General features: G+C 33.9%; 2 protein-coding genes across 2 annotated transcripts; both read right to left on the bottom strand.

Annotated features, from left to right (window-relative positions):
- Nucleotides 1-3,622: 3,622 nt before the first annotated feature.
- On the bottom strand, nucleotides 3,623-13,493 carry LOC110455459 (sporulation-specific protein 15-like). The gene is made up of 3 exons (XM_021505599.1): nucleotides 13,097-13,493; nucleotides 7,998-8,044; nucleotides 3,623-7,252 (listed from the first exon to the last, which is right to left on the bottom strand). The coding sequence occupies exons 1-3, from the start codon at nucleotides 13,413-13,415 to the stop codon at nucleotides 6,230-6,232; spliced, it is 1,389 nt and encodes a 462-aa protein (XP_021361274.1). The 5' UTR covers nucleotides 13,416-13,493; the 3' UTR covers nucleotides 3,623-6,229.
- A 2,633-nt stretch (nucleotides 13,494-16,126) lies between these two features.
- On the bottom strand, nucleotides 16,127-22,727 carry LOC110455458 (ensconsin-like). The gene is made up of 3 exons (XM_021505597.1): nucleotides 22,263-22,727; nucleotides 21,094-21,170; nucleotides 16,127-19,802 (listed from the first exon to the last, which is right to left on the bottom strand). The coding sequence occupies exons 1-3, from the start codon at nucleotides 22,615-22,617 to the stop codon at nucleotides 18,801-18,803; spliced, it is 1,434 nt and encodes a 477-aa protein (XP_021361272.1). The 5' UTR covers nucleotides 22,618-22,727; the 3' UTR covers nucleotides 16,127-18,800.
- Nucleotides 22,728-24,822: the final 2,095 nt, after the last annotated feature.

Here is a 24,822-nt window from a genome sequence, read left to right as displayed (position 1 = left end):
CAAATTTAATTTTCGATCGTCGAACATTTCCTTATGGTCGTATCAAATCTGTAAGAGAAAGTCTATGATATCAAATATCTTGATGAAGTTTAAATAATATTGCATTTGAAAAGAAAATGATATTTTGATAATCTTTATCTTTTGTCGGAAATTGGTTTGTGGTTTCTTATTTTAGGGTTTCCATTACGAGAGAGAGAGAGAGAGAGAGAGAGAGAGAGAGAGAGAGAGAGGCCCTTAAACATGAACATTAGAAAAGAAAATACATGTTTATTTCTAAATAATTGTATATAAGAATTGTATATAAGAAATATTATTTTGCTTACGCTGTTATTTGACATATATTGCAAGTTTCACTTATGTTAAAAATTGCAACATGTAATTTCTGTTTGCGCTTTGAGTCAATTTATTGGCAGTAACTATTTGTGTAATGGTTTTTGTTTTTGTCTCGTGATATTCGTAGAACTAGCAACACTCTGCTGTCTAGATTTGACAGCATAGATAATACCAACATTTCAGTTTTGAAGTAAGCTACTGGCCGCCAAAACATTGACAACTACACATAGCCACACACAAAAACATATGCTAGCCTATAATGGCACGTGTATCAACTATTGTCCTCGCCATGTTTCAGCCCAGTCGTCTTTAGTAGGTTTGACGACTTATATAAATCTAGCGTTACTGCGGATCGCTAGACATACTTCTGTTGTGACTTAAGTTTTTTTCATTTATTTTGAAACAAAAAACGTAAACCTATAACAATGCCGTAAAAAACATTTTGAACTGAATTTAGGAATGCTATGCTTTGTTTCAGATATTCGCTACAAGATCATTATTTCACATGCTATCAAATAAGTTTTCAAACAATTTATCAAATATTCAAATGGTCCTGCTCTTGCCTTTAGATCCGTCTAAATCGTATATATATTAGTTTTTGTATGTAACCGTTCCGTATCATTAAGCATTTAAAGGTCGTTGCAGGCTTAGGTTCCCCGTCAGATTTCCTGATAATAAATAAATGTCTGTGACGCCTTTTTAACGATAATGGTTTGATAGAGAAAACGGTCTATCAGTTAGATACAATATGTTGTGTTTTTGATAATCACGCGATTTGTTTTCCAACTGTCCAGCAGATGTTTGGATAGGATAAAGTCATTTTCATACTTGAATTGTTTATTTATTTACCAGTCACATATCTGACAAAATATCTACGATATTGTCCATGTCAGCAATGGCAGACGTGCTGCGATAGTAGCAAATTACAGCTAAACAAAGGTTGACACGGTTTATTACGTGGATGAGCATTTAATTACCAGTACTATTTTGTAAATAAATAAAAACTATCATTTAGGGGATAGACAGAATAGTTTAATCATAATGTTATGCTACATCCATCAAATAAAATATGATGTAATCATGGATCTCTTAATCCTTTATGTTTCGTTTATTTAACCATTCCGTATATAGCTTATTTAGATGGATTTAATTATAACACCTTTCTAAATATTTAGATTCAATATTACTACCTATCTAAATATTTAACATCGTTTCTCTGTATTATATACATGGCTGGTTAATGACAGACAAATCACGATAATTGTTACCGGAAGCATATAAACGATAGAACAAATCTCTAACACGGACTAGTAGTATAAGTTCGGTGTCGTAATTATTGACAATGAAGTGACTTGTCTAGGTGTACCAGATCACTCTGTATTACAGTGGCTTTCATGTGACGTGGAATTGGCCAATCAGATTCAAGGAAATATACACAAAAATATAATTAACAACCTATTGTAGTCTTTTCTTTTATGTTTCGGGGAGTTTTTATCGTCCCAAGTCATAATTTAAACTACGTTTTGATCTCAACAGAAGGCTGAATTGATATAGACAAGGTGTACCTAATATATTGTTTTCTTTGTATTTATCATAAATTAATTATAACATAAAATGTGCCAATTCTGTCAATTTGTTTGGCGGTACAAACGGTATCAGTATGCACTAATCCATGGTCTTATAGTTCGTTTAACGAATACACAAAAATAAAAATAAAAATAAAAAAAACGCTGTGCATCTAATAATATAAACAATTATAGGAAGAATTTTTACACATGGACATTATTACTAACATATCTTTTGTCGACCTGATTTGATTCAATTTCTTTAAAAAGTGGTTATTTTATTGTTCATTTTAATGTTTTTACGCTAAATCTGGTAGCATAAATACGTGCATTCTTACGATAAAAACGGTTACCCTTTATTTTCACCAGAGTTTGAGATACCGTCGTTATTAGAGGAAGAACGTATGTCTTTTGATCCTTTGGGCCGGCCCACCTTTCGTACAGAACTAATCCCGAGCTAAGAATCAATGTCACGATCTGTTTTACCACGGGTCTCCTGCGTACCCCATCGTATATATAACATTGTTTAGGTGGTAACACAACCCCACCGCCTCTGTAATGGTTTATACTTACATATACACAGTATAACGGGATGCTCTTTGTTTTAACACAATGGTGTGCTTACGTACGGTTCCAGTGAACACATTCAAGGACATTATATCTTTACTAGAGATAATGAGATAAATATTAATGAGAGATAATCCGGCAGGTAATCGTTTAACTCAGCCAGATAATGATCTCTTTTGGACGGTTGATCTTAGGATAGCTCAGCAAGGAATAGATTTCCAGTGTGTGTAGGAACAAAAACATGTTCAAAGTGCCTCACTGGTCAGCATTATTGAATTTCATGACGAGAACAAAGACAATTCATTGGGCTTAAATTTATTTTATTTCATCAACAGAAATGTACATTTTTATTTAATGTTACAAAGAACGAAACCCATTTTGAAACGAAAAAAATTAAAACAGCACACCATAACAAAATTGCCAGGTTTTGTTCATAAATGTTGATGATGTGTACATAGGATGAGATATGTGAAGTGTTAACTAATAATGTTCATTATTATCACAATAAAAGTAGTGTTTACTATTTATATTTTTATCTATATACCAATGAAATGTATGAAAGTTGTGAATGAAACAAAAGTTTATTTAATGGATATATCAAACTACTGTGTCCAACAAAGTTAGCAAAGTCCGGTAGAAAATTATTCTGCTCTTAATCAAATGCATATTACAATTTTTGCCGATATTAGTTAACCTTGTTATGGTTATGAATCACGATATAGTGTCTTTCTAATAAATTTGGACATTTTGCAATGATTTATTGTAAAATCATTATTTAGGATACCTTTTTCAGAACAAAAAATATATATACGTTTTATAATTAACATTTTTCATGATATATGAAGAAACAGGGTGCCGATGTTTGTACTTGAAATGCTGTGTAACACGCAGAAACATGCTGTAGTTATTTTACATCGAGCTAGCCGATTAAGACACTGTGATCACCTAACTTATGGTATGAAATGTTACACGGTAACAAACATAGTTACAAATAGGTGTCTACAGTAGTCATTACAACGTATTCCGTCTTAGCGTATTGCAGAGTTATCTTCTCTTGGGAGCAAGTATTGATTGTTACGTCACTTGTTTGTGAGAGTAACGTCATAATTTTTTGAGAAAACGACGTAATTTTCTCGCACAAACCAATCACGTACCAATCAATACCTGCTCCGAAGAGAAGATAACTTTGCAATACGCAAAGACGGAATAGTTGATTTAACGACAAAATTATAGAATGGATGTACATTATACACAAGAGTAATGTATAGTTTTCTAAATGTTGCCTACTCTAATATCCTCACAAAAACATTGCAATTTTGTGTTATTATTTAATCTGTGTAATGCTATAATGGGAAGGTACTGTGATATCACATTATTATAAGCTAGTTTTGTTGTTTAAATTTTGCGATATTGTTACGTATGTTGAACGTTCAAGATGTGAAAGTATGCTTAATATATTTCCTGAGATAAGTTGCATTTTTATGAATAATGCAGCAATTACTGTATTAATAATGTATTTATTTGTTGGTATTTGCTACAATAAATACACAAAAGAAACATTTAAAAATAAAATAATCTATAAAATAAACGCCATCAAATCAATTAGTATTGTGTCTGATAGAATTCCAGGAATGCTAGTTGAAAACAATGAATTGAATGCTATTGTGACACTCATTTCAAATGCTAGTAAAATAGAAAAAAATACCAGCAGCAACTGATATAGGTTATAAAGCGTAAACTGACATAGTATTTATAACATACATTAAATATGTACAACATTCATGGAAGATTTGCGCTTTCATATAGGATAGTTCATACATCCTACATGATATTCATTTAATATATATGCAATTCCGTTACAATACATGCCATTTATATTTTATATTTTCCATACATTATATTTTTTACTTTTTACAGATAAACAACATTTGTTTATAAGATATATGACATTCATATAAGATAATACTTCAATGGACAAACAGTTACATTTGCATACCTCAAACTGCAATACGTAAAAAAACCCATACTTTCTTATATTCATTTAACTTTCTACATTCATACCTCATTTACATCTGAATATTTACTCGATCAAAAGTTATTCTTAATGGTTCATTTACTCTCTGAATAGTTCATTGACTCTGACATTTACTCTCTCCTCTATCTTAATGGCTTATTTATTATCTTAGTTGTCGAGTTAATTTATGTAACAAAATTACTCTTATCTTACAGCATTTACTCTTGTCTTAAAGGTTCATTGCTCTCTATATTTTAAAATTTACTCTATCTTGCAGCATATACACTATTCAGCATATCTTAATGTTTTCCCCATTATTTTATATCTTATCGAAATAAGTATAGAAAACTTTAACAAATAGCATATTAGTGTAACATTGAAACAGGGTAAACGCATAGTATTATCGATGAAATCCACAAGCAGAGTAAAGATGCAGTAATAATTGTGTTTATCTAGTGAAGTATTTTAAATAACCTTACCGACAATCGTACAGTTATACAAAAGTCCCGTTTTGACTGCACAATGTTATAACAGAAAATATATCGAAGGAAATTGGCAGTGTTTTAAATCAATAGGAGGTTTATTAAAGATATCGACATATTGTTATAATTACTTAAATGTCTCTTTAATATAAGACCTAAGAAATTAAGATATGGTTTGCCATTCACAACAATAGTATCATTAAGTTTACCATATAAACTCTTTATATTACAAGGTAAACCGTCCATTATTTTGAAAGCATGACATGGTATACCTTCAAAATAGCATTATGACACGGTTTACTCTTCAAATAAATAGCTTGTTTTGTGTCATGTATATATAATGGCTGAAAAGTATGGCTTAATGTTAATATGACACACATTTATATCATGGTTAATCCTTTAAACTAGTTATATCACTGACATGACATAGTTTACCCTTCAAATAGTAGTGAATGCGTGTCAATAGAGGATTCATTGTATGCCACACTTTAAATATTAACATGGCACGTGCAACCCTTCACACTAATGATATGGGTTATCATCGCTATTGTAATATGGCAGGAGTTTGAAATCAATAGTAGGATATGACTTAAAGTGGTATGACACGGTTTATCCTCATCCTATTATTATGACACTTCAATCCTTCCACTAATAATAGCGTATGAGTAAGCCCTCAAAACAGTAACCTGACATCGGTTAAATAATAGTATGATATAACTCAATAGCAGTTTGACGAGGCTTATTTTTCTTCAAAATATTAATATGACATTCTGTACAACATGGCACGGTTTATCGTCTGCAATCGCAATATGACACAAAGTCTCCATCCACAAAACCGACAAGACAATTTACAAAAAGTGAATGTCGTTACAGTGGCAGCACATTTACACCCTTCACACGAATGTTAAAATCAACGAAAGCCGAACTGATCATATGTAATGCAATGACACTATGAGCAATTGATTGATTATCGTTTACGATATCGATTTGATGTGGTAAGTCTAGACTGAACGATATGTATATGGGTTTATTGTTAAATTGCACTAACCAATTCACCTTGCACTCGCTAAACAGCATCATCCTGTACGTTGCTACATTTGTCAGAAGCATAAGACGGAGGTAATATAAATCCCTCACTGTCGTTAGTTCATCTTGTACCCTTTATAGAACCTACGCTGACCCAGAAGGTATTCCCCCTTCTGTTAATGCTTGTCCACGTCCGAGGTATTATATTTATGTGGAAAAATACACACCCCATATAACTCCTTTCAGAATGAAAAGCCTTTCTCTTTCTTTGCTTCTCGCGGAGTCGGAGACGGTGGGAGAAATTTTACATTCGCATGGTGTGACCGACTCACCATACCGTTCATCCAGTGCATGGTTCTTGGCGGGGACACGACACGCGTGTTTTTGCGAGCACGTGTCGAACTTTTTTGGTAAGAGGCGGTCTGATACCGAGGAGTTCCGTATTGTTCGAGACAGTTAAGGCGTTCTTCCAGCATTTTCATTGCCTCTTCATCACTTCTTTGAATATCCTCCAACAGTTCAATATGGTTTTGTTGTTTTTCCTTTATAACGCGAAGCTCTAAAATGTGTTCTTTCTGAGCGTTGCGCTCAGCCATTCCATCGTCATGCAATACCTGAAGTTTCATTAATTTAAGGCTAAAACGATCACGTTCTTCGTCTATTTCCTTAATTTTCCGAAGTTGTATGTTTAGATCCCGTTCCTTTTCTTCCAAATGTGCTTTTTGCTCCTCTAAACGCTTTCGGATACTCTCGAGAGTCGTTGCTCTCTTTTCCAAATCACCTTTCAAAAGCTTGGTGCATTTCCCAGTGTCGCGTAACTTCTTGTTTTCGATTTGAAGCTGAATTATTTTTTGTTGAAACGAATTCAGTTGTTCAACAAGAGCGCGGTTTGTTTTTCGCAAGGCCTCGTTTTCATTTCGAACCTTTTGATATTCTTCCAGCTTAATGGGATCATTGCTTGTAGTGGCAACCACGTTTTTCATTAACTCGGCAATTGCTGGGGCAATTTCTATCAAGCCCTTTTCCACAATTTCTACGTCTATTCCCCCCTGAATCCCCCACTCGGAGTTAGTCATTGCAGATGCCGCGGCTTGGGTCATTTGTACCACAGACGACTGTTCGGGTGTCATGGCAGAGGTATCGATGGAGGGTAAAGCTTTTCTAGGGCTGGAAGCAGTGATGCCCGTGGATGATTGGACAGGAGTAGTATTTTGCGTAGTGTTGCGGTCAGATTGTTTTTTTTCCTCTGTATTGGAACGCTCACTCTGAAGCAGAAACAACATTAATTAATTAATAAGGAAATCAAGGAAATACTTAGTAATGCATCTGATATATTTAATATATATCTAATCTATGTTTGAATAGGTAATAAAGTACGAAGGGTACGATATATGTGTTTCAAAATCTTTATTTCGTTGTGTAATTAGCTGTAACAGGGCCATACGAGTTTATTTTCAAAGCAGTATTTCATGATCTTCGTAAGCCTAAACGATTTCTGTTATATGTTTGTTAAAGACGCTGTGTACAGCATTAACAACTTTTGTTATCTGTTATTATAAGTAAGTATGTAAAACATAAACAACCTTTGTTATCAGTAAGATTAAGTCAGGACGTAAAACATAACAACCTTTGCTATCAGATAGTTTAAGTCAGTATGTATTACATAACAACCTTTGTTATCAGTAAGTTTAAGTTAGTATGTACGACATAAACAATCTTTGTGATCTGTTAGTTTAAATCAGTATGGACAGCATTTAAAAATCTTTGTTATCAGCTTGTTTAAATGTAAGGCTTACATAATGAAATATAAACATTGTTTAATTTGCTAAATTACTCTAAGGCGCTTTCCAGCACATGCATACTTATTCATGCGTAAAAGAAGCATCTATGAGGCGTACAAATATATAATGCTTAATAAGAAAAGCATGCCGTTCATCTTAGTGTGAATATCGTGAGATATGAAATTTTCACTATGTTTTGATAGGCTTTCGGAGAAATGTTATAACCTACCTTGGACGATACGTTAGACGCTGGTCTGTCATCAGAATCTGATGGTACTGAAAATAAACAAATATATACAAGTTATATATGTCACAGATGTTTTCTGAATTTACTTATCTGATGTAAAATTGCTCAGCAATCGCTTTTAACTTGTAGACAACCAACACTGATGTATGTGTTTATATATAGGCAGATATTTCGAAAAAGCTCAATAATTTATATTAAATTAATATTATTTTGCGAAAATGGAAGCTATATTGTATTCCTGTCCACTATAATGATTACATAAAACTGTGAATAATAATAATAATAAAAATAATATACAACATTTGATAAAGCGCCCTATCTAGCTATTATAAGCCACTCTAAAGCGCTTTACAGTACATAGATATACAGTTGATACAATTAGCATCTTCATTGATTAATACTATTTTGAGGAATTCGCAGGAGCTGCCTTGTCAGGCGCTAACTACTAGTCCTGTGCCACCTGGCTAATTTCTCCCTGTGTGTGTATGCCTGTGTGTGTGTTGGATATGTAATGTGGATGGTAAATTAAGGTTATTGATGAAGACGCACTCAAAGCAGATTAAAGTTATAGAAAATAATCATAAGAAATACGACATAATGGAGCTCCCTAGGCTATAATAGGTACTTTTATGGAGACCGTGGTGTCAGAATAAACTGCAGTTACAAATTAAAAGGAATCTTGGGGACTAAAAGTCCACCAGTAAAGTAAAAACTACCTTGTTAAGTTATATAATCATCAGAATTACGACGTCACAAAACACCTATATTAATATTTAGTTTACCGATTAAGAAAGCCAAACGAAATAAAAAGTAATACGGCACCATATGGCCATTTCGTCCATTTAAGAGCAAGTTGGGGGATTTGTAGAAATAGAATGGAAATCCATGTATAGAGGACGTGACATTGCTTGGATTTTAACCTACATTTACATGGCAGGTTTCTTCATTTTTGGCCCTTGGTATATCGATTTGAGTTCCAATTAGGGTTTTGTTGACACTTTGTTAGGAAAGTGCTTATAAAACCCTTTTGAACATTTTGGCTACAACACAACATTTATTATTTTATTTTTAGACCAGTTTGTTACCTTAAAAATCACTAAACCTTCAGCGATCCGAAAGGCAAGCTGATGTTCAAGAATAATTTGAAAGACAAAGGCTGAAAACTGCATATACCAAGGGCTGAACGTTCATTATTTAAAAATCTTAGGGATAGACCCAAGAATGGAAGTCTTTTTATTCTTACTTAGTGCTCGAATGCGATTCAATACTGTGCCACAACATCTTACTGACGTCGTACATGTACAACTCGCCGTCAACATACCTAATAGATCATAGTGGGGTTTTACATTTAGGGAAGACCTTTACCGTGTTTTGATAAATCATAGTGAGGTTTTACATTTAGGGAAGACTTTTACTGTGTTTTGATAGATCAAAGTGAGGTTTTACATTTAGGAAAGATCTGTACCGTATTTTGATAGATCATAGTGAGGTTTTACATTTAGAAAAGACCTTTACCGTGTTTTGATAGATCAAAGTGAGGTTTTACATTTAGGGAAGACCTTTACCGTGTTTTGATAGATCAAAGTGAGGTTTTACATTTAGGGAAGACCTTTACCGTGTTTTGATAGATCAAAGTGAGGTTTTACATTTAGGGAAGACCTTTACCGTGTTTTGATAGATCATAGTGAAGTTTTACATTTAGGGAAGACCTTTACCGTGTTTTGATAAACCATAGTAAGGTTTTACATTTAGGGAAGACCGTGTTTTGATTTTTTTGCTGTATATCGTTATTTTATTGTTGCAAACAGAGTTTTACTGGCGACTAATGTAGATTTTAAAAAATACCCTGTACGACAGATTTATAAAACAGTCATTTTAATTTTTTTTAGAACCGAATTTTACCACAAACGAACTATAAAATACTGTAATCTTTGTTTTTTTGAACGTAAATATTAGGCTTGAAATGCATCTTTTTATCATTTACGGTAGTATGCCGTTTTATATTGCATGATGCGCAGTAGTGTTTCCTGGAAAATATGTTTGAACAGAACTGTGTTGCCAACCATCATAAATGTTAAAAAGATGCATTCCTAATCTTGAATAATGATATATCATAGTAACGTACTTACTACCATAAACTTATGACTTATAGTATGGTAAAGAAGATGTCATGATTTACGTACTTACCACCATAAACTTATGACTTATAGTATGGTAAAATAGGGGTCATGATTTACGTACTTACCACCGTAAACTTATGATTTATGGTATGGTAAAGTAAGGGTCATGATTAACGTACTTACTACCATAAACTTATGATTTATAGTATGGTAAAGTAAGGGTCATGATTAACGTACTTACCACCGTAAACCTATGACTTATAGTATGATAAAGTAGGGGTCATGCTTTACGTACTTACCACCAGAAACTTATGACTTATAGTATGGTAAAGTACATATCATGATTTAGGTACTTACTACCATAAACTTATGACTTATGGTATGGTAAAGTAGGGGTCATGCTTTACGTACTTACCACCATAAACTTATGATTTATAGTATGGTAAAGTAGATGTCATGATTTACGTACTTACTACCATAAACTTATGACTTATGGTATGGTAAAGTAGGGGTCATGCTTTACGTACTTACTACCATAAACTTATGACTTATAGTATGGTAAAGTAGATGTCATGATTTAAGTACTTACTACCATAAACTTATGATTTATAGTATGGTAAAGTAGGGGTCATGCTTTACGTACTTACTACCATAAACTTATGATTTATAGTATGGTAAAATAGGTGTCATAATTTACGTACTTACTACCATAAACTGATGATTTATAGTATGGTAAAATAGGTGTCATAATTTACGTACTTACTACCATAAACTTATGACTTATAGTATGGTAAAGTAGGTGTCATAATTTACGTACTTAGTGCAAAATACTTATTTTTGTTTTATAATTCTATTAAGCATGTTTTATGATGTATGACCTTACGGCCGTATACTTATGTAATATATTGCAGTATGTATTTCTAACGTATCAAATGACTTAATTGAAAAACTACTGTGGCCCATATGATAAATTGATTAACCGATTAAAATGTAATTGTTGATTCCTTTTATAAATAATAAATGTCAAAGATAAATGTGTAATATAGTGCATTTCTTTTATTTGCCATTTAATTGGTTCACAAAACGTTCCTCTTTCATGTTTGTATTAGCGTGACTCCCCGCCCACTCTGAACAATGTAAAAGTAGTCCTTTTGGCTCATTGGCGTGAATTTAAGCATTCTGCATCTTAATAAGTACAATTCTTTGAACTACAGAGGATGTAACTTTATCACCATGGCTACACATATTTTGAGATATTAAAATGTAACCTATATATACAATAAATGTCTTTTTATTAAAAATGAATGTCAAAGGTAAAGGCCGATATATTGAATATCTTCCATTTGTCATTTAGGTGGCTCACGCATTATTCCTCTTTCATGTTTTTGTTGCGTGACTCCCCGCCCACCCTGATCTAACTGCATGTGGTCAATCGTCGCATGAGTGTTAATAAAAAACCATTCTACATCTTTGAGGGAGGCCAGATTACTCGGTATGTAACATTAATCATTTCGAGATGTCAGAATGTTTAACCTATCTTGATTAGCGTTATAAGTACCTTAGTGTTACCTGTCTGTCCCAAACCCTGCTCAACATTGAAACCTGTGTAAAAAAATACCTTCAACAATATCCTTTTGCATTCATAAGTATATAAATTTCAAAGGTATAATCCGGAATGCTGCCTATTTTAGATAAAGTTGACGGTGATGTTCTGAAAAGACGAACTCGCTATTCTTGACTTTGGTTTTTTCCTGTTTATGTGTCCGAGCTTTGCTTGTTAATCTTAAAATGTTTGTTTATAACATGTCACAAGAATATTGAAAAAAAAAAAGATTTCATTTTTCTGTGACTATATTTTCAACCTGTTGAAACGCTGGTACGTCATATAATTTAACAAACATGAAACATTATTAATGGTCTCAGTCTCAGAAAATCAAGTCATTTCCATTTTTTAACTCCAAAGTGAGCGACTGTAAGATGCTGTTTGCCCAATGAGAGAGTGTTATTTTATTGCTAAAATTATATATATAGCTATTATCTATCACTCAGGTTATGTGTCCAAAGAATTCGGCTTGAACAATTGCAACATTTTAATTTTAATTTTTAATACAGAACAAGGACTTATGGTTTAATTTAGAATGTATTTTGTGTATACTTCCCCATAAGATCTTTAGAATGTCTGTTTTTTGTCGTTCTTTTAAATTGTTAATGTTATGTGTATACATGTATTGTAATGACAATTATAATGGATAACCATCTGTTTTACTTGTTTACGGCATAGCTCCCTTGGCTATCAGCTTTTATTAGTTTTATACATACATTGTACATTTTATTTTCAAAAATATTTGAAAATAAATAACTGCTTACGGGCAACAGTACAAAGTTTGGTATATCATGTGTAAAGATTAGGCGTGAGATTTATTTGTAAGCCATGCTTTTTGTGTAGTTTGACGATATTGGTCTGATTTTGCAAACAAATAAGGAAATAAAGTAGTTTAGATTAATGAATATAGCTGGACCAAATAATCTCACAACCCTCTATAATCATTTTAAAGCATTTTTGATACTGATTTGCAATTCAGTGTTGTAAAAAGATATCATCGACCTGGAAACTTGATTGTTTTTGTGATCATCAAGCAGGTTAAAAGTGACAAACATGTCAATGGCACGAGATCATAGCTCACCAAACAGTTTTTTTCAGTTATCATGCTTCGTGTGCAGTACAACTAAGTAAAAAAACATTTTATTATGTTATTAAAATTATTAGTCTTCATTTCATGCAGTCAATAGCTTTGAAACCATTTTGTATGCATTCCAATTATGTCAATGAGAAAATGAATAAAAATGAACTACATCCAAGTCATGAATGCCATCACCGTGAACTACAGTACTGGTAATAATGACAAAATATTAACCGCTTTTCTGAATATTATTACAATGTATTGAACAAGATTTCCTTACCAGCTTCAGGACTATTTGTGATTTCGAGCACGTCCATAACCTCTTTGTATCTATTGCTGTCTCTTCTCAACACGTCACAGAACTTCTCATACGCATGACACCCAGTTTTTATCACCGAATGGAGAAATTTGTCAGCTCGCATAAGACGAGTGTTGGGCTGAACGTTTTTGATTTCTCGATGAGTACTCTCAGAGAAGATCCTAGATTCTGTAAACTCATGAAGAAACTTGTCTACCACGAGTTCATTTTTCACTAAAGTCCAATTCTTTATCAGCCGTCTTTCATCCTCTGAGTCCATGCCAGCACAGCTGGACGCCATTTTGAAATGGCTTCGCTCTTTTCGCTCTTTTTGCGGTCACATATGGAATGAGTTTCCGTGTCGTTATCTCTCACTTGACTGATCTGTTCATTTTTCTAAACATGGTATGGGAACCAATCAACTTCCACATATAAATGACGTTCGTGCGAGTTGAAAATACTGCATACTTTATATTGGGGAACTCTTAAGGTTAATAGTTGTTGAAATGGCTAACCGTTATGGCAATAATTTTAGAAATAAGTTTAGAATTTTATTTGTATTGGACACAAATAGAACAAAATTAAAATATTCTTTTTAAGGTAAAAGAGATGAATATTGACAACTAAAATCACATAGAAAATACATACAGTTTTCACACGATCCCATGAGGTCCTCCCTTAAAGCTATATAAAGACATCAAAACAATGTGGATTGTTTAAATTGAATATATCTACAAAATAGTCGATCCATACCGTGACCCCAGTACACTGCTATTGTTTCTTTACCCCTATGGTGATACATAACACCAAACATCTCTCGAGCGGACCCGAGCCCTTTTTGGCTGATAATACAAACGTATGAATGCTTTACTGAAATTTCCAAAGTATCCATTTCTTGCTATGAAATAAACACCGATAGCACAAGACCAATACTCATTGGCTTTAATAGAATCGTTACGAGTACAGTCAAATCAATTTGTTAGCGTTTGTATACAGTCGTCGTGCTGGTGGTGCTCAATTACTGATATCTCTGTAATTTGTTTGCTCAGACAGGTTTTGCATCATGCACACTCGTGTCCTTGTTAGACTAAATGGCCATGCAATGGCTTTCAAGAGCAGTGACATCATCTCTCTGTAGATCTCTCTTATTAACTTTCTATTTCTTTTAAAAAAATATTTTAATCTTTAAACACGATTTTGTCGCTTTGATATTGGATATGGGTAATAAAAATCACAAAGCATTGGTTTAGAAGAAGTTACTCTTGACATAGGCATTCGAATCCTAATCATTAGTACACGTTGTCTTTAACGCTGCAAAACGCTCTAGACCTCGTGACTGATGAAGTATATGCTGTAAATACTAAAATCGCTATAGACCACTTGCCTGATGGTGTATATACTGTAAACTTTGTAAACACCTTTGGACTGAAGATATATATAGTGTAAACATTGTAAACGGTCGAGATCACGTGACTGATGATGTTTATACTGTAAATACTGTTAACGCTCAGACACCTCTTTACTGGTTATTTCTGTACTTAGAACTAGAAATGTTGCAGCTCGGCTTCAATTTTTCTTTGATTAACAAACTCTTCCGTGCTTAAATGTTAAGCTTCCTGCTTTCGGAAAGACAATCATTAATCTCTAATTAAATAACATTGTTTCACAGTTATAAAGCGAGAACTGTTTTTAAGAAAATGTGTTTTCGCTCAACACTACATGTTTAGCAAAAAATGTACAGGTATGAGTTTTTACTTTAATGTGAAACATACAATTCCGCATAGTGTTGAGATTTTGAGATCTATTTACCGTTTACAGCCCTATTGAAGTTGTGGGCTATCCTTTTTGCAATTTTTGCAAAAATAAGTGACGATGAAAACATTTAAAACGTCTCTTAATCAATTGTGATATAATTCAACATTGTTCCTGAATACTCAAATCACATTCCTTTTCTAGATAACAACAGCGCAACATTTTTACGAATTCAGGCAAATGTTGGATATCGTTATGATGGTACCTAAATATAATATATCTGTCGGTCACTACTTATCAACACCAAATCTTTTAAATTCACACAGTTCGTTCCATACTCTTGAACTTACATTGTTTGTATTTTTAATATATATTCTCAATATGAAATAGTGCTTTGACAGGTAGAGTGTATTAGATAATTCAGTTCTATAAGGTATATTTATTTATAAAAGGACAATGATATAGAGAAGAAAATAATGGACTTTGTATGGTCAATTATAGAAAGTTTAATAAATGATGACTATGCACCGAATCACATCACAGTACTCAGATACATTTCATCACGACATGTCGGGTGATTTTTATGTCTAATCTGGCATGTAAGCAATCTCATTACTTTACTTTATCTTCGTATTGCTACTTTGTAGATTGTCTATGAAGGTTTCCGTCGGTCCGATGCTGTGCGTATCCTATTCTGATAAGATGCCAGACAGCATTCCTTGATTTTTTCAGTACAAGTTTGCTATGTCTTCTTTTTAAAGAAGTACTTGCAGTGACGAAAGATGTTTCTCAAATTTAATACGAAGGTTCCCCGTGTTACACTCTATTAATGTCCTAGTAAACAGGTCAACGACAACCTCACTTTAAAAGGACTATGTCAAACACTGTAGTTTGGAGCTTTGATTAAACGTTGCATTTTCTGTTGACGAAAATCATTCTAGTAAATAAAAGAACAGAAATGCCGTGTCCTGTGACATCGAATTAGGTCTCTTCGTGATATTATGAAAAAAATATCTTAATCAAAATATTCCCTACTGGCTTAAGCAAAAATAATTGTTTGAGGAAGGAGTGAACGATATATTTCCAAACTAATATTTTTTCTCAACAATAACATATTCGTATACATATTTTTTTAATGGAAAAACAAATGCTATTTTTCGACCAAGTCTGGTGAGCCCAGGTGTTTTGTCGTGCTCGAATGGGTCCCGACCTCCATAGAAAGCTTAGAGATAAATAAGCTAACAACCCTGTTTACAGAAATCTTTTGTTTTATTCTTATTAACTTTACATGCTCGAACTCAATCGCAGCTTGATAGGTAGATACAACATAGCTTATAAATGTAACAAGCAAAGAAATGGTCTGATGAACTTACATAAAACACGCTGACATATACAAAGACAATGCGGTAGTTGGACTGTAGAGTCGTACCGTCGGCACGTTTAACAGGACACCTAAAACTGTGCTAGGGTTATAACATTTCCATATAGGAAGGCAATCATCAATTGTTTTGATATATCTTAAAAACTGTTAAAATACAAAACATTCAAAACTAGATCGCATGCAAACAAATAAACATACATTGTAAAAGAAAATTCGGTAAATGAAACATTTCGGTCAGGGGAATAGGTACATGATATAAATATATGAATGGGTCGTTGTCACGTTTCAAACAACCTGAGCACGTTCACATACATAAGTTGTAGAGTGAAGGTCAAATAAGCTACACAGGGTATAACGTAGACAAGGTTAACGAGTGGTGGTCTCGATAACTAGATCATTCCTCTTGTCATCTCATCTCAAACAAGCTACTCTATGTTAAGGGAGACGAGGGCCACGAGTGGTATTCACTCTCATTTCAGACCCCAGAGTCATCTCAGCCTTAAAACACTAGGTTAAACGTAAACAAGGGTAACATGTGGTGATATTCACTCTCATTTCAGACCCCAGAGTCATCTCAACCTAATACACTTGGTATAACGTAGACACGGGTAACGAGTGGTGATATTCACTCTCATTTTAAACCCCAAAGTCATCTCAACCTAATACACTAGGTATAACGTAGACAATGGTTACGGGTGGATATATTTACTCTCATTTAAGACTCCATATTCATCTCAACCTTAAAACACTAGGTTTAACGTAAACAATGGTAACATGTGGTGATATTCACTCTCATTTCAGACCCCAGAGTCATCTCAACCTGATACACTAGGTATAACGTAGACACGGGTAACGAGTGGTGATATTCCCTCTCATTTAAAACCCCAGAGACATCTCAACCTAATACACTTGGTATAACGTAGTCACGGGTAACGAGTGGTGATATTCACTCTCATTTTAAACCCCAAAGTCATCTCAACCTAATACACTAGGTATAACGTAGACACGGGTCACGAGTGGTGATATTCACTCTCATTTTAAACCCCAAATACATCTCAACCTGATACACTAGGTATAACGTAGACACGGGTAACGAGGGGTGATATTCACTCTCATTTTAAACCCCAAAGACATCTCAGCCTAATACACTAGGTATAACGTAGACACGGGGAACGAGTGGTGATATTCACTCTCATTTTAAACCCCAAAGACATCTCAGCCTAATACACTAGGTATAACGTAGACACGGGTCACGAGTGGTGATATTCACTCTCATTTTAAACCCCAAAGTCATCTCAACCTAATACACTAGGTATAACGTAGACAATGGTTACGGGTGGATATATTTACTCTCATTTAAGACTCCATATTCATCTCAACCTTAAAACACTAGGTTTAACGTAAACAATGGTAACATGTGGTGATATTCACTCTCATTTCAGGCCCCATAGTCATCTCAACCTAATACACTAGGTATAACGTAGACACAGATAACGAGTGGGGATCTACTTACTAAGATCGCCTGAGCTTTTTACAAATTATAGAAGGCGTTAGTAACGATAAAGATTAATATAAGATTTAACATGTATGCGCTCTATACAGAAAATGCTCTAACTTGGAGTAAATTAAATATACAATTGAAACATCATAAAAACGAGCCTTTGTTATTCAGCCACCACTAGTTTGGGTTTCCCCACTCTCCGTTCATTCTTTCAGGTAAAAGCTTATTCTTTTTCTATACATAAATACGTTGCTAATCCAGTCGTGCCACAGCATAGACACGTTCCCTAGGCCTGGAGACATGGTTGGCGAGATTGTCGAGGCGTCATTGTTGACACTAATGAAACACATTCTAATATGATATAAAAGATTATCGTTTGTTTAATGAAATGAATCTATATTTCGTTTGATTGATTATGATACCTCGGTTTCCACATAAACGCTCGCTCAGTGAATGCACTACTGTTAAGTGCCTTAATACAATAAATTATTATTAAATGAATCTGGGGCTTAACATTTGGATTTTCTTTTAAAGAAATTCTTATTGTCTAAAATACGCAAATAAGACATAAAAAATGGATAAGCTTATAATACTTAAAGCAAACATTCATATATCTTAACATTTAGAAGAACTGTACATTTTGTTCCACAGTGAAAATCATAACAATATCAGATCTTAACTGTTATAGACATTTCTCCTTTCATACATGTTTGATAAACAATGGTTCAGGGAGCTTCTTGTTTCGTCTTTTCACCTCATTATACACGGTTGATCAGCATATCCTCCTAGTGTTACAACATTAATTTCAATATGAACATGATATATCAAGTAGTCTGTATTTGATTTAAGACAGGACTGATATACGTTTCTTTTCCTTGCGCGTCAGTTCAATATTCTTGCAGTACTTTGTTTCTTTTCCTACCTGTAGATCTAGGTAGATGGTTACTTTTTCACGGTAACTGCACAATATAGTTACTTTGTACAGTTGTTTCCAATTTTGTTTCGTTTTGTTCACTTCATTCAATCTTAATATCATTATCGACAAAGATTCCTCAGTTATAAAACATCCCTAGGGGCCGTCTTGGCTTTATCTTGGAAGGATCGCTTCTCCTGAAGTTTCGTTTCGGTTGTTCTAGCTGTCTCATCCTGGAGTCTAGGCTCTGGAGGCGTTCCTCTCCCACCCTCTGTTTGAATTCCAGCTTCAGTATCTGTTGCTGTTGTTTTTTCTTGTCCTCCCTAAGTATTAGAATTTCCTCTTGTTGGCGTTCATTGTCTAGTTGCCCCTCCTCATGAAGCGTCTCCAACTTTTTAATTTGTTCCTTTTGCCTGGCGATGTCATTTTCGATGTCCTGAATTTTCATCAGCTGGTTGTTGAGTTCCAATTCCTTCTCTTCCAGTGCCTGTTTCTGTTCTTCAAGTCTCTTTTCCAGATCTTTTAGTTCAAACTCTTTCCTGTCTAGCTCGTCTTTAGCTTCCATCACACCCTCTCCCTCTTCTCTTAGCTTTTTGTTTTCCAATTGGAGCTGTATGATCCTGTGTTGGAATGAGTTCAGTTTGTCAATGAGTGCACGGTTAGTTTTTCGCAGACGCTCGTTTTCTGCCTTGACGTTCTGAATTTCCTCTTCGCTCACGGGGTCCTTGCATGTTGTCATTGCAAACTTCTGGAAGAGTTCTGCAATCGTTGGTGCGATGCGCACCAATTCCTGCTCCAGCGCTTTCATGTCGACACCGGGTGTTTCCGGTGCTGTTGCCTGGGAATTATCCGAACCCGAAGCACCAGAGGGATGACCCCCGGGAGCTGCCATATTTGAGCGTTCCTCATAATCAGAATTTCTTGATTGTGTGATGATTGCCTCTCCTGTGCTTGGTGCCCGAGCTAGCCCTCCGTATGGAGCGACTGCATTGTTTGGTGGAACTTGATTAGTCGGTGGAAATGATTCGCTGGCAGAGGATTCGGACCTCCATGCACGACGCGCGGCCGATTTACCCCTTCGTTGGTTCTTTTCTCCTGTTTCACCATCTCTGCTTGGCATACTGATATCTGTACTGGCACTCTAACAAAGAGAACAAAACACTACTATCAGGAGATCCATATTCCTCTTATTTATTAAACATGAGTGGAATATATGACATATTTTGATGGCTTATTGTAGTTTTTTTGAAAGGAACACTGCTTTTTAGAATAAAGTTGGTATATTTTAAATACCAATGGTATCCATCTTCTATTATGCGTTAAATATGCATAGCTTCAAATGTATATGTCAAAGTATAAAAGGAATAATAAAATCCAGTCTCTCAATAAAATGCTCTTCACATGTGAGTTGACGTTATGGTTATTGTTAATATTACTTTTTATTATTGACGCTATGGTTTATGTTGATGTTGTGGTTAATTGGTATGGTCTATGTTAACTCTATGGTATATGATGACGTTTTGGTTTATGTTGACGTTATGGTCTATTGATAATGTTCACGGTATGTTCTATGTTGACGCTTTGGCTAATGTTGACGTTATGGTCTATTGATAATGTTGACGTTATGGTCTATGTTGACACCATGGTTTAGTATTGACACTATGGTCTACGATGACATTGTGGTTTATTGTTAATAAAGACGGTATGGTCTATTGTAAATGTTGACACTATTGTCTATGTCGACGTTAAGGTTTGTTATTTACACTTTGGTCTATGATGATGTTGTGGTTTATTGTTAATAATGACGGTATGGTCTATTGTAAATGCTGACACTATTGTCTATGTCGACGCGAAGGTTTGTTATTTACACTTTGGTCTATGATGACGTTGTGGTTTATTCTTGACGCTATGATTTATTGTTGACGTTACCTTTTATGCTTACGAAATTGTATATTATTTTTTTATATCCTACATCAAACGTCATAATAGTTATCTATTATTACATGTTATCACTATACCGTAGTTCATGCTTGATTCGACAAGGAGTATAAGAGTTTAACTGATCACAAATATCCATGTTAAATCGTAGGAATACAAAATACGTGTCTTATCGTATTAATAATGCCAATAATTTTTCCAAATTCAATGCCAATATTTTTTTCCAAATTCAATACACAATTACACTTTTGTTTAGTATACAATTAATGTGAGAATATAAAATAAAATATAAACGAAATTTCTTAAGAAACTATAGTTGCTTACTTGTCAAACTGAACATTTTCAAAGACACATATTGTAGTATGAATTATACTTTTTTTTTTTAAATTACTAAAAGCAGTTTGTTTTATAAAGGATATTAGCACAGTTTACACGGAATTGTTAATATATATATATATATTACTTTCTCGGTAAGACATTCCATACTAACTTACAGAGGAAGACATGCTTGAGATAGGCCTCTGAGACCCCGACCTGCCCGAGTCCGGCCTCGTGTTGTCAACGGGAGCAGCTGAAACAAAGAAAACAGGCATCAGGCATTCAATAATATGAAACTCAATTTGGTTTGTATTTGAATTTGACAAATTAATATTCATAATTAAGAAAATGTTACCAAAAATATTATTTATATATGAATCTGAGGAAGATGTGTTTCGAGGCCAGCAAATGCTTACCATGATGCTATTTGTCCTACAATATGACTGCTGAGAGTGTACGTACAAACCATTGTCTGTGTTGTGTTCTATATCAGTACAGATTAACTCCCTTTAATGTCCAAACATGTTATATACTTGTCCTATAAAAGTTATGTCTACGGCGAGTTCCGATATGTTCCGAATAATAATTTGTTTCTGTGTCACGAACAAAAAAAGTTAGTGCGGTATAAACTTTAGGAAACTTGAGAACTAGGGAAACGATCTATGTCTTATCATAGGATATATATACAAAATAATACAAAAATATCTATGTCTTATCATAGGATATATATACAAAATAATACAAAAATATCAAATAACTTCTTACTACAAAATGTGATATAATTCATATAGGGTGTTTTTGCACATGATGATAAACGTTTCAAGTACAAGAATAAATAATTTCTTGGAGACATATTTGATTTCCATATCACAATTTGTTTTACACTTTTAAATATTTTTATGTTAATACGAATAAGGAAATGTAATAATGTCACAAGAATTGATAAGGATCCTAGCATATAATGTATTCGATAGATTCAATATTTTGTATTCTGGTGGCTGATTGAGTTAACTACAGTATTCAGCTGTCTTAATCATTCTTATAGCTCAGTCGTTTATTGCTTAATGTGTCCATAACTTTGACTTGCTAAGTTTATATATAGTATAATCAATATACAATTATATAATGCATGGAACATTTTACACAGCGTCATCACAAGAAGTATTCTGGTATATTTCATATCTAAGCCGAAAAATACCAAATAGATTCCACTTTTGTAATTTAATGGGTTTTTTAAAATTCATATCACACTGTTTAACTCCCATATTAATTATTCTACGATACATTTTAAAACGACTATAACATACTGCTTTATAATCTGATATAGTCTAGTGTTTTCCCTCACCTGTACTTGTAGGCCGTACATTGATGAGGTTAGAGGCAGCGGCTCCCCCAGAACATCCTCCAGCATTCTCGCCTATCTCTAGCTTTTCCATGATGGCTTTGTAACGGTTCTCATTGTCCCGTCGCAGAATGTTACAAAACGTCTCGAAACCTTTATCTCCAGCATTAATCAAGTTATTCAGAAACTTTTCAGCTTTCATTTGCCGTGTGTTTGGCTGAACACTAAGAATATCTCTCCCTTGCGTAGGCGCAAAAATGCCAGCCTCGACCATTCCGTCCACGATTTCATCGGCGGGTAGTTCGTTCTTCAGGTAAGCCCAGTGCTTCCAAATCTTTCTCTCATCCATTGAACTCATATTTAAGCTGAGTTATAACAAATTTAAACAAAACTCTATTAAAATGAGTTCAGAAAGATTAATTTTTGATCACATACTATTCTCTACGATTGTTGTCAGACGGTCGCCATTTAATCTCTCCTGGTGTATGACTATGGACTTTTTACGGGCCAGCAGATTGACCAATCAAAATTGTTTTAAATTGTTTACAGATATCACCTAAGACAATAGAAAAGGTGACTTACGTAGTGGAGTTACATTGTCTTGTGTGTATTGCATTGTTTTTAAGCCAAATACCGTCGAGGTTTTAAACCCTGGCTGAGTCACTATTTAAACGCTACTGATAATGTGTTTTTATTGGTTTATAATTGTTTAATGAATGCATTTATAATTGTTTTGTAAACTGATAAGGCCAGGTGGTCAAATGTCCTTGTTTACCAGCTGTCTGGTTTCTTACGTTATTTGATGTGAACTATTTTTATGCTGATATATTTATTTGTTGTTTTATCTTACTAACAGTAATAGGTGCCAATAGAAACAATCAAACCCTTTCAATATATGTTATAAAATATTTTACATTAATAATTGAACATGATTACCTACAGTATTCTGCCATTATGATCCTAAACCTTACCGAACGTAAAATCCTAGGAAGTTCCTTACAAAGAAATTATTCACATAAAAGGGGCTTCAAGAAAATATACACGTATTAGCTTTATCTTAATCTGTTGCATTTCAATTTATTATAATATACAAACAATTCCGTTGTTTTATGATTGTTGCAATTTCTTAAACATCCTTGAGATGTTCTGCCTGAGGACCCCATTGTGATAGATTCGTGATAGTTCGTTGACATAAATACAAAGTAAGAATGTCGCATCAACACCTAACATAACACTACAATCAGGATGGTCTTATGATAACCTGGTTGACTGTGTAAGTTATTGATAATAATCAATATCTAATATAAAATATACGGTAATGAACATACAAAAGTTATGGTAATTCTTATTCAAAACAAATAACAACAAGCGAAAATTTCATAAACTCTTGTGAAGCATTCATTTACTGATACATAATGCGATAGTAAATGTTAATTGTTTATTCACTGTGTTATCGTTTAAAATAACAAAATGTTCTTCCTACATGTAAACTTCACGTAGAATACAAAAGGGAAACTTATTTTATCACATTTTCACGTTTTTATTTCAAAAAAATAAACTGTGATCAAAGGAAAGATTTACACGGAGATAATTAAAGGACAAGGAGAATGAGACCAGGTGTTCTGGAAGGGTAAAAGTGTTCTACTTCTAGGTAAAAATCCAAATAATAACACGTCTTTCGTAATATAGAACTGGGGTATTGACAACAAAACCACAAAGCTCAATAATGAATAAGAAAAAAAGCGATCTTCATATTACACAAGGACAATAGTATATTTACTTATAAAATCAAGATTGCAACCGTAAAACTTGTCCACATCAGCCTGCCTCTTTTGAAGCCTTGTGTTGTATTTTTTTCCGTCAGCAGTCGACATCTATCACGAAAGTCATGATATTCCGAGATCTCGACAGAACCAACTGCGACATGTTAATGCTGTAAGTAGGGGAAGCAGGAGTGTTGATATCAAGAAAGGGAAACTTCCAGATAGGAATATATCTAATTTTCAATCTGATCTTGAACAGCGAATTCATGTGTTTGTTAACTGTTAAATTCTATTTTTGACGAGCAGGTGTGTTTTAAATATTGGAATACCTATAATTACATGGCGCGTTAATCCTTATGTTTTAAAGGCGTTCATGGAAGCAATGTAAAGAATCATTTTTGGAAGACAAATACCCTTTCATATTATGAAATATGATAAGGTAGAACTTTAAAGTCAATTAATTTTATTGTTAATATCGTGATCAACTGGATACTCCAACGTGTTTTAATAAGGAAGTGTTTCATAAAACTAACGTTGTTTTTGTTACATAGAAAACAGGTTTTTAATTAAGAAAAGAATCCATATGAAGATATAGGTTTCTTCTGATGAAGATATCATTTCGTTCACTTGGGCAGGTTTGATGCACATAAGGACCGTCTTTCATCGTTACTGGTTATCTAGTATGCTGTCACTTTTCCGACGACTTACCAAATATAGGAAGGGAGGTAATCGAAACGCGACTAAAATCCAAATAAACATTTAATAGTAAAACAGGTAAGTCTTCTTGTTCCTGTAATTAC

The sequence above is a fragment of the Mizuhopecten yessoensis genome, unplaced genomic scaffold, assembly GCF_002113885.1.
Source record: "Mizuhopecten yessoensis strain PY_sf001 unplaced genomic scaffold, ASM211388v2 scaffold8229, whole genome shotgun sequence".
Classification (NCBI taxonomy): Eukaryota; Metazoa; Mollusca; class Bivalvia; order Pectinida; family Pectinidae; genus Mizuhopecten; species Mizuhopecten yessoensis.
Note: the sequence above shows the minus strand (reverse complement) of the source record. Positions and strands in the feature narration are given on the sequence as shown.

Bases quoted from the DNA above. Each gene is read 5' to 3' on its own strand.
- LOC110455459 (XM_021505599.1), bottom strand. From the start codon at position 13,415: ATGGCGTCCAGCTGTGCTGGCATGGACTCAGAGGATGAAAGACGGCTG. The intron at 8,045-13,096 runs GTAAGGAAATCT...GTTTATTTTCAG, and splicing joins CACAAATAGTCCTGAAGCTG to TACCATCAGATTCTGATGAC. The intron at 7,253-7,997 runs GTAGGTTATAAC...TTTCTGCTTCAG, and splicing joins CGTCTAACGTATCGTCCAAG to AGTGAGCGTTCCAATACAGA.
- LOC110455458 (XM_021505597.1), bottom strand. From the start codon at position 22,617: ATGAGTTCAATGGATGAGAGAAAGATTTGGAAGCACTGGGCTTACCTG. The intron at 21,171-22,262 runs GTGAGGGAAAAC...TCTTTGTTTCAG, and splicing joins TGTACGGCCTACAAGTACAG to CTGCTCCCGTTGACAACACG. The intron at 19,803-21,093 runs GTAAGTTAGTAT...TCTCTTTGTTAG, and splicing joins TCTCAAGCATGTCTTCCTCT to AGTGCCAGTACAGATATCAG.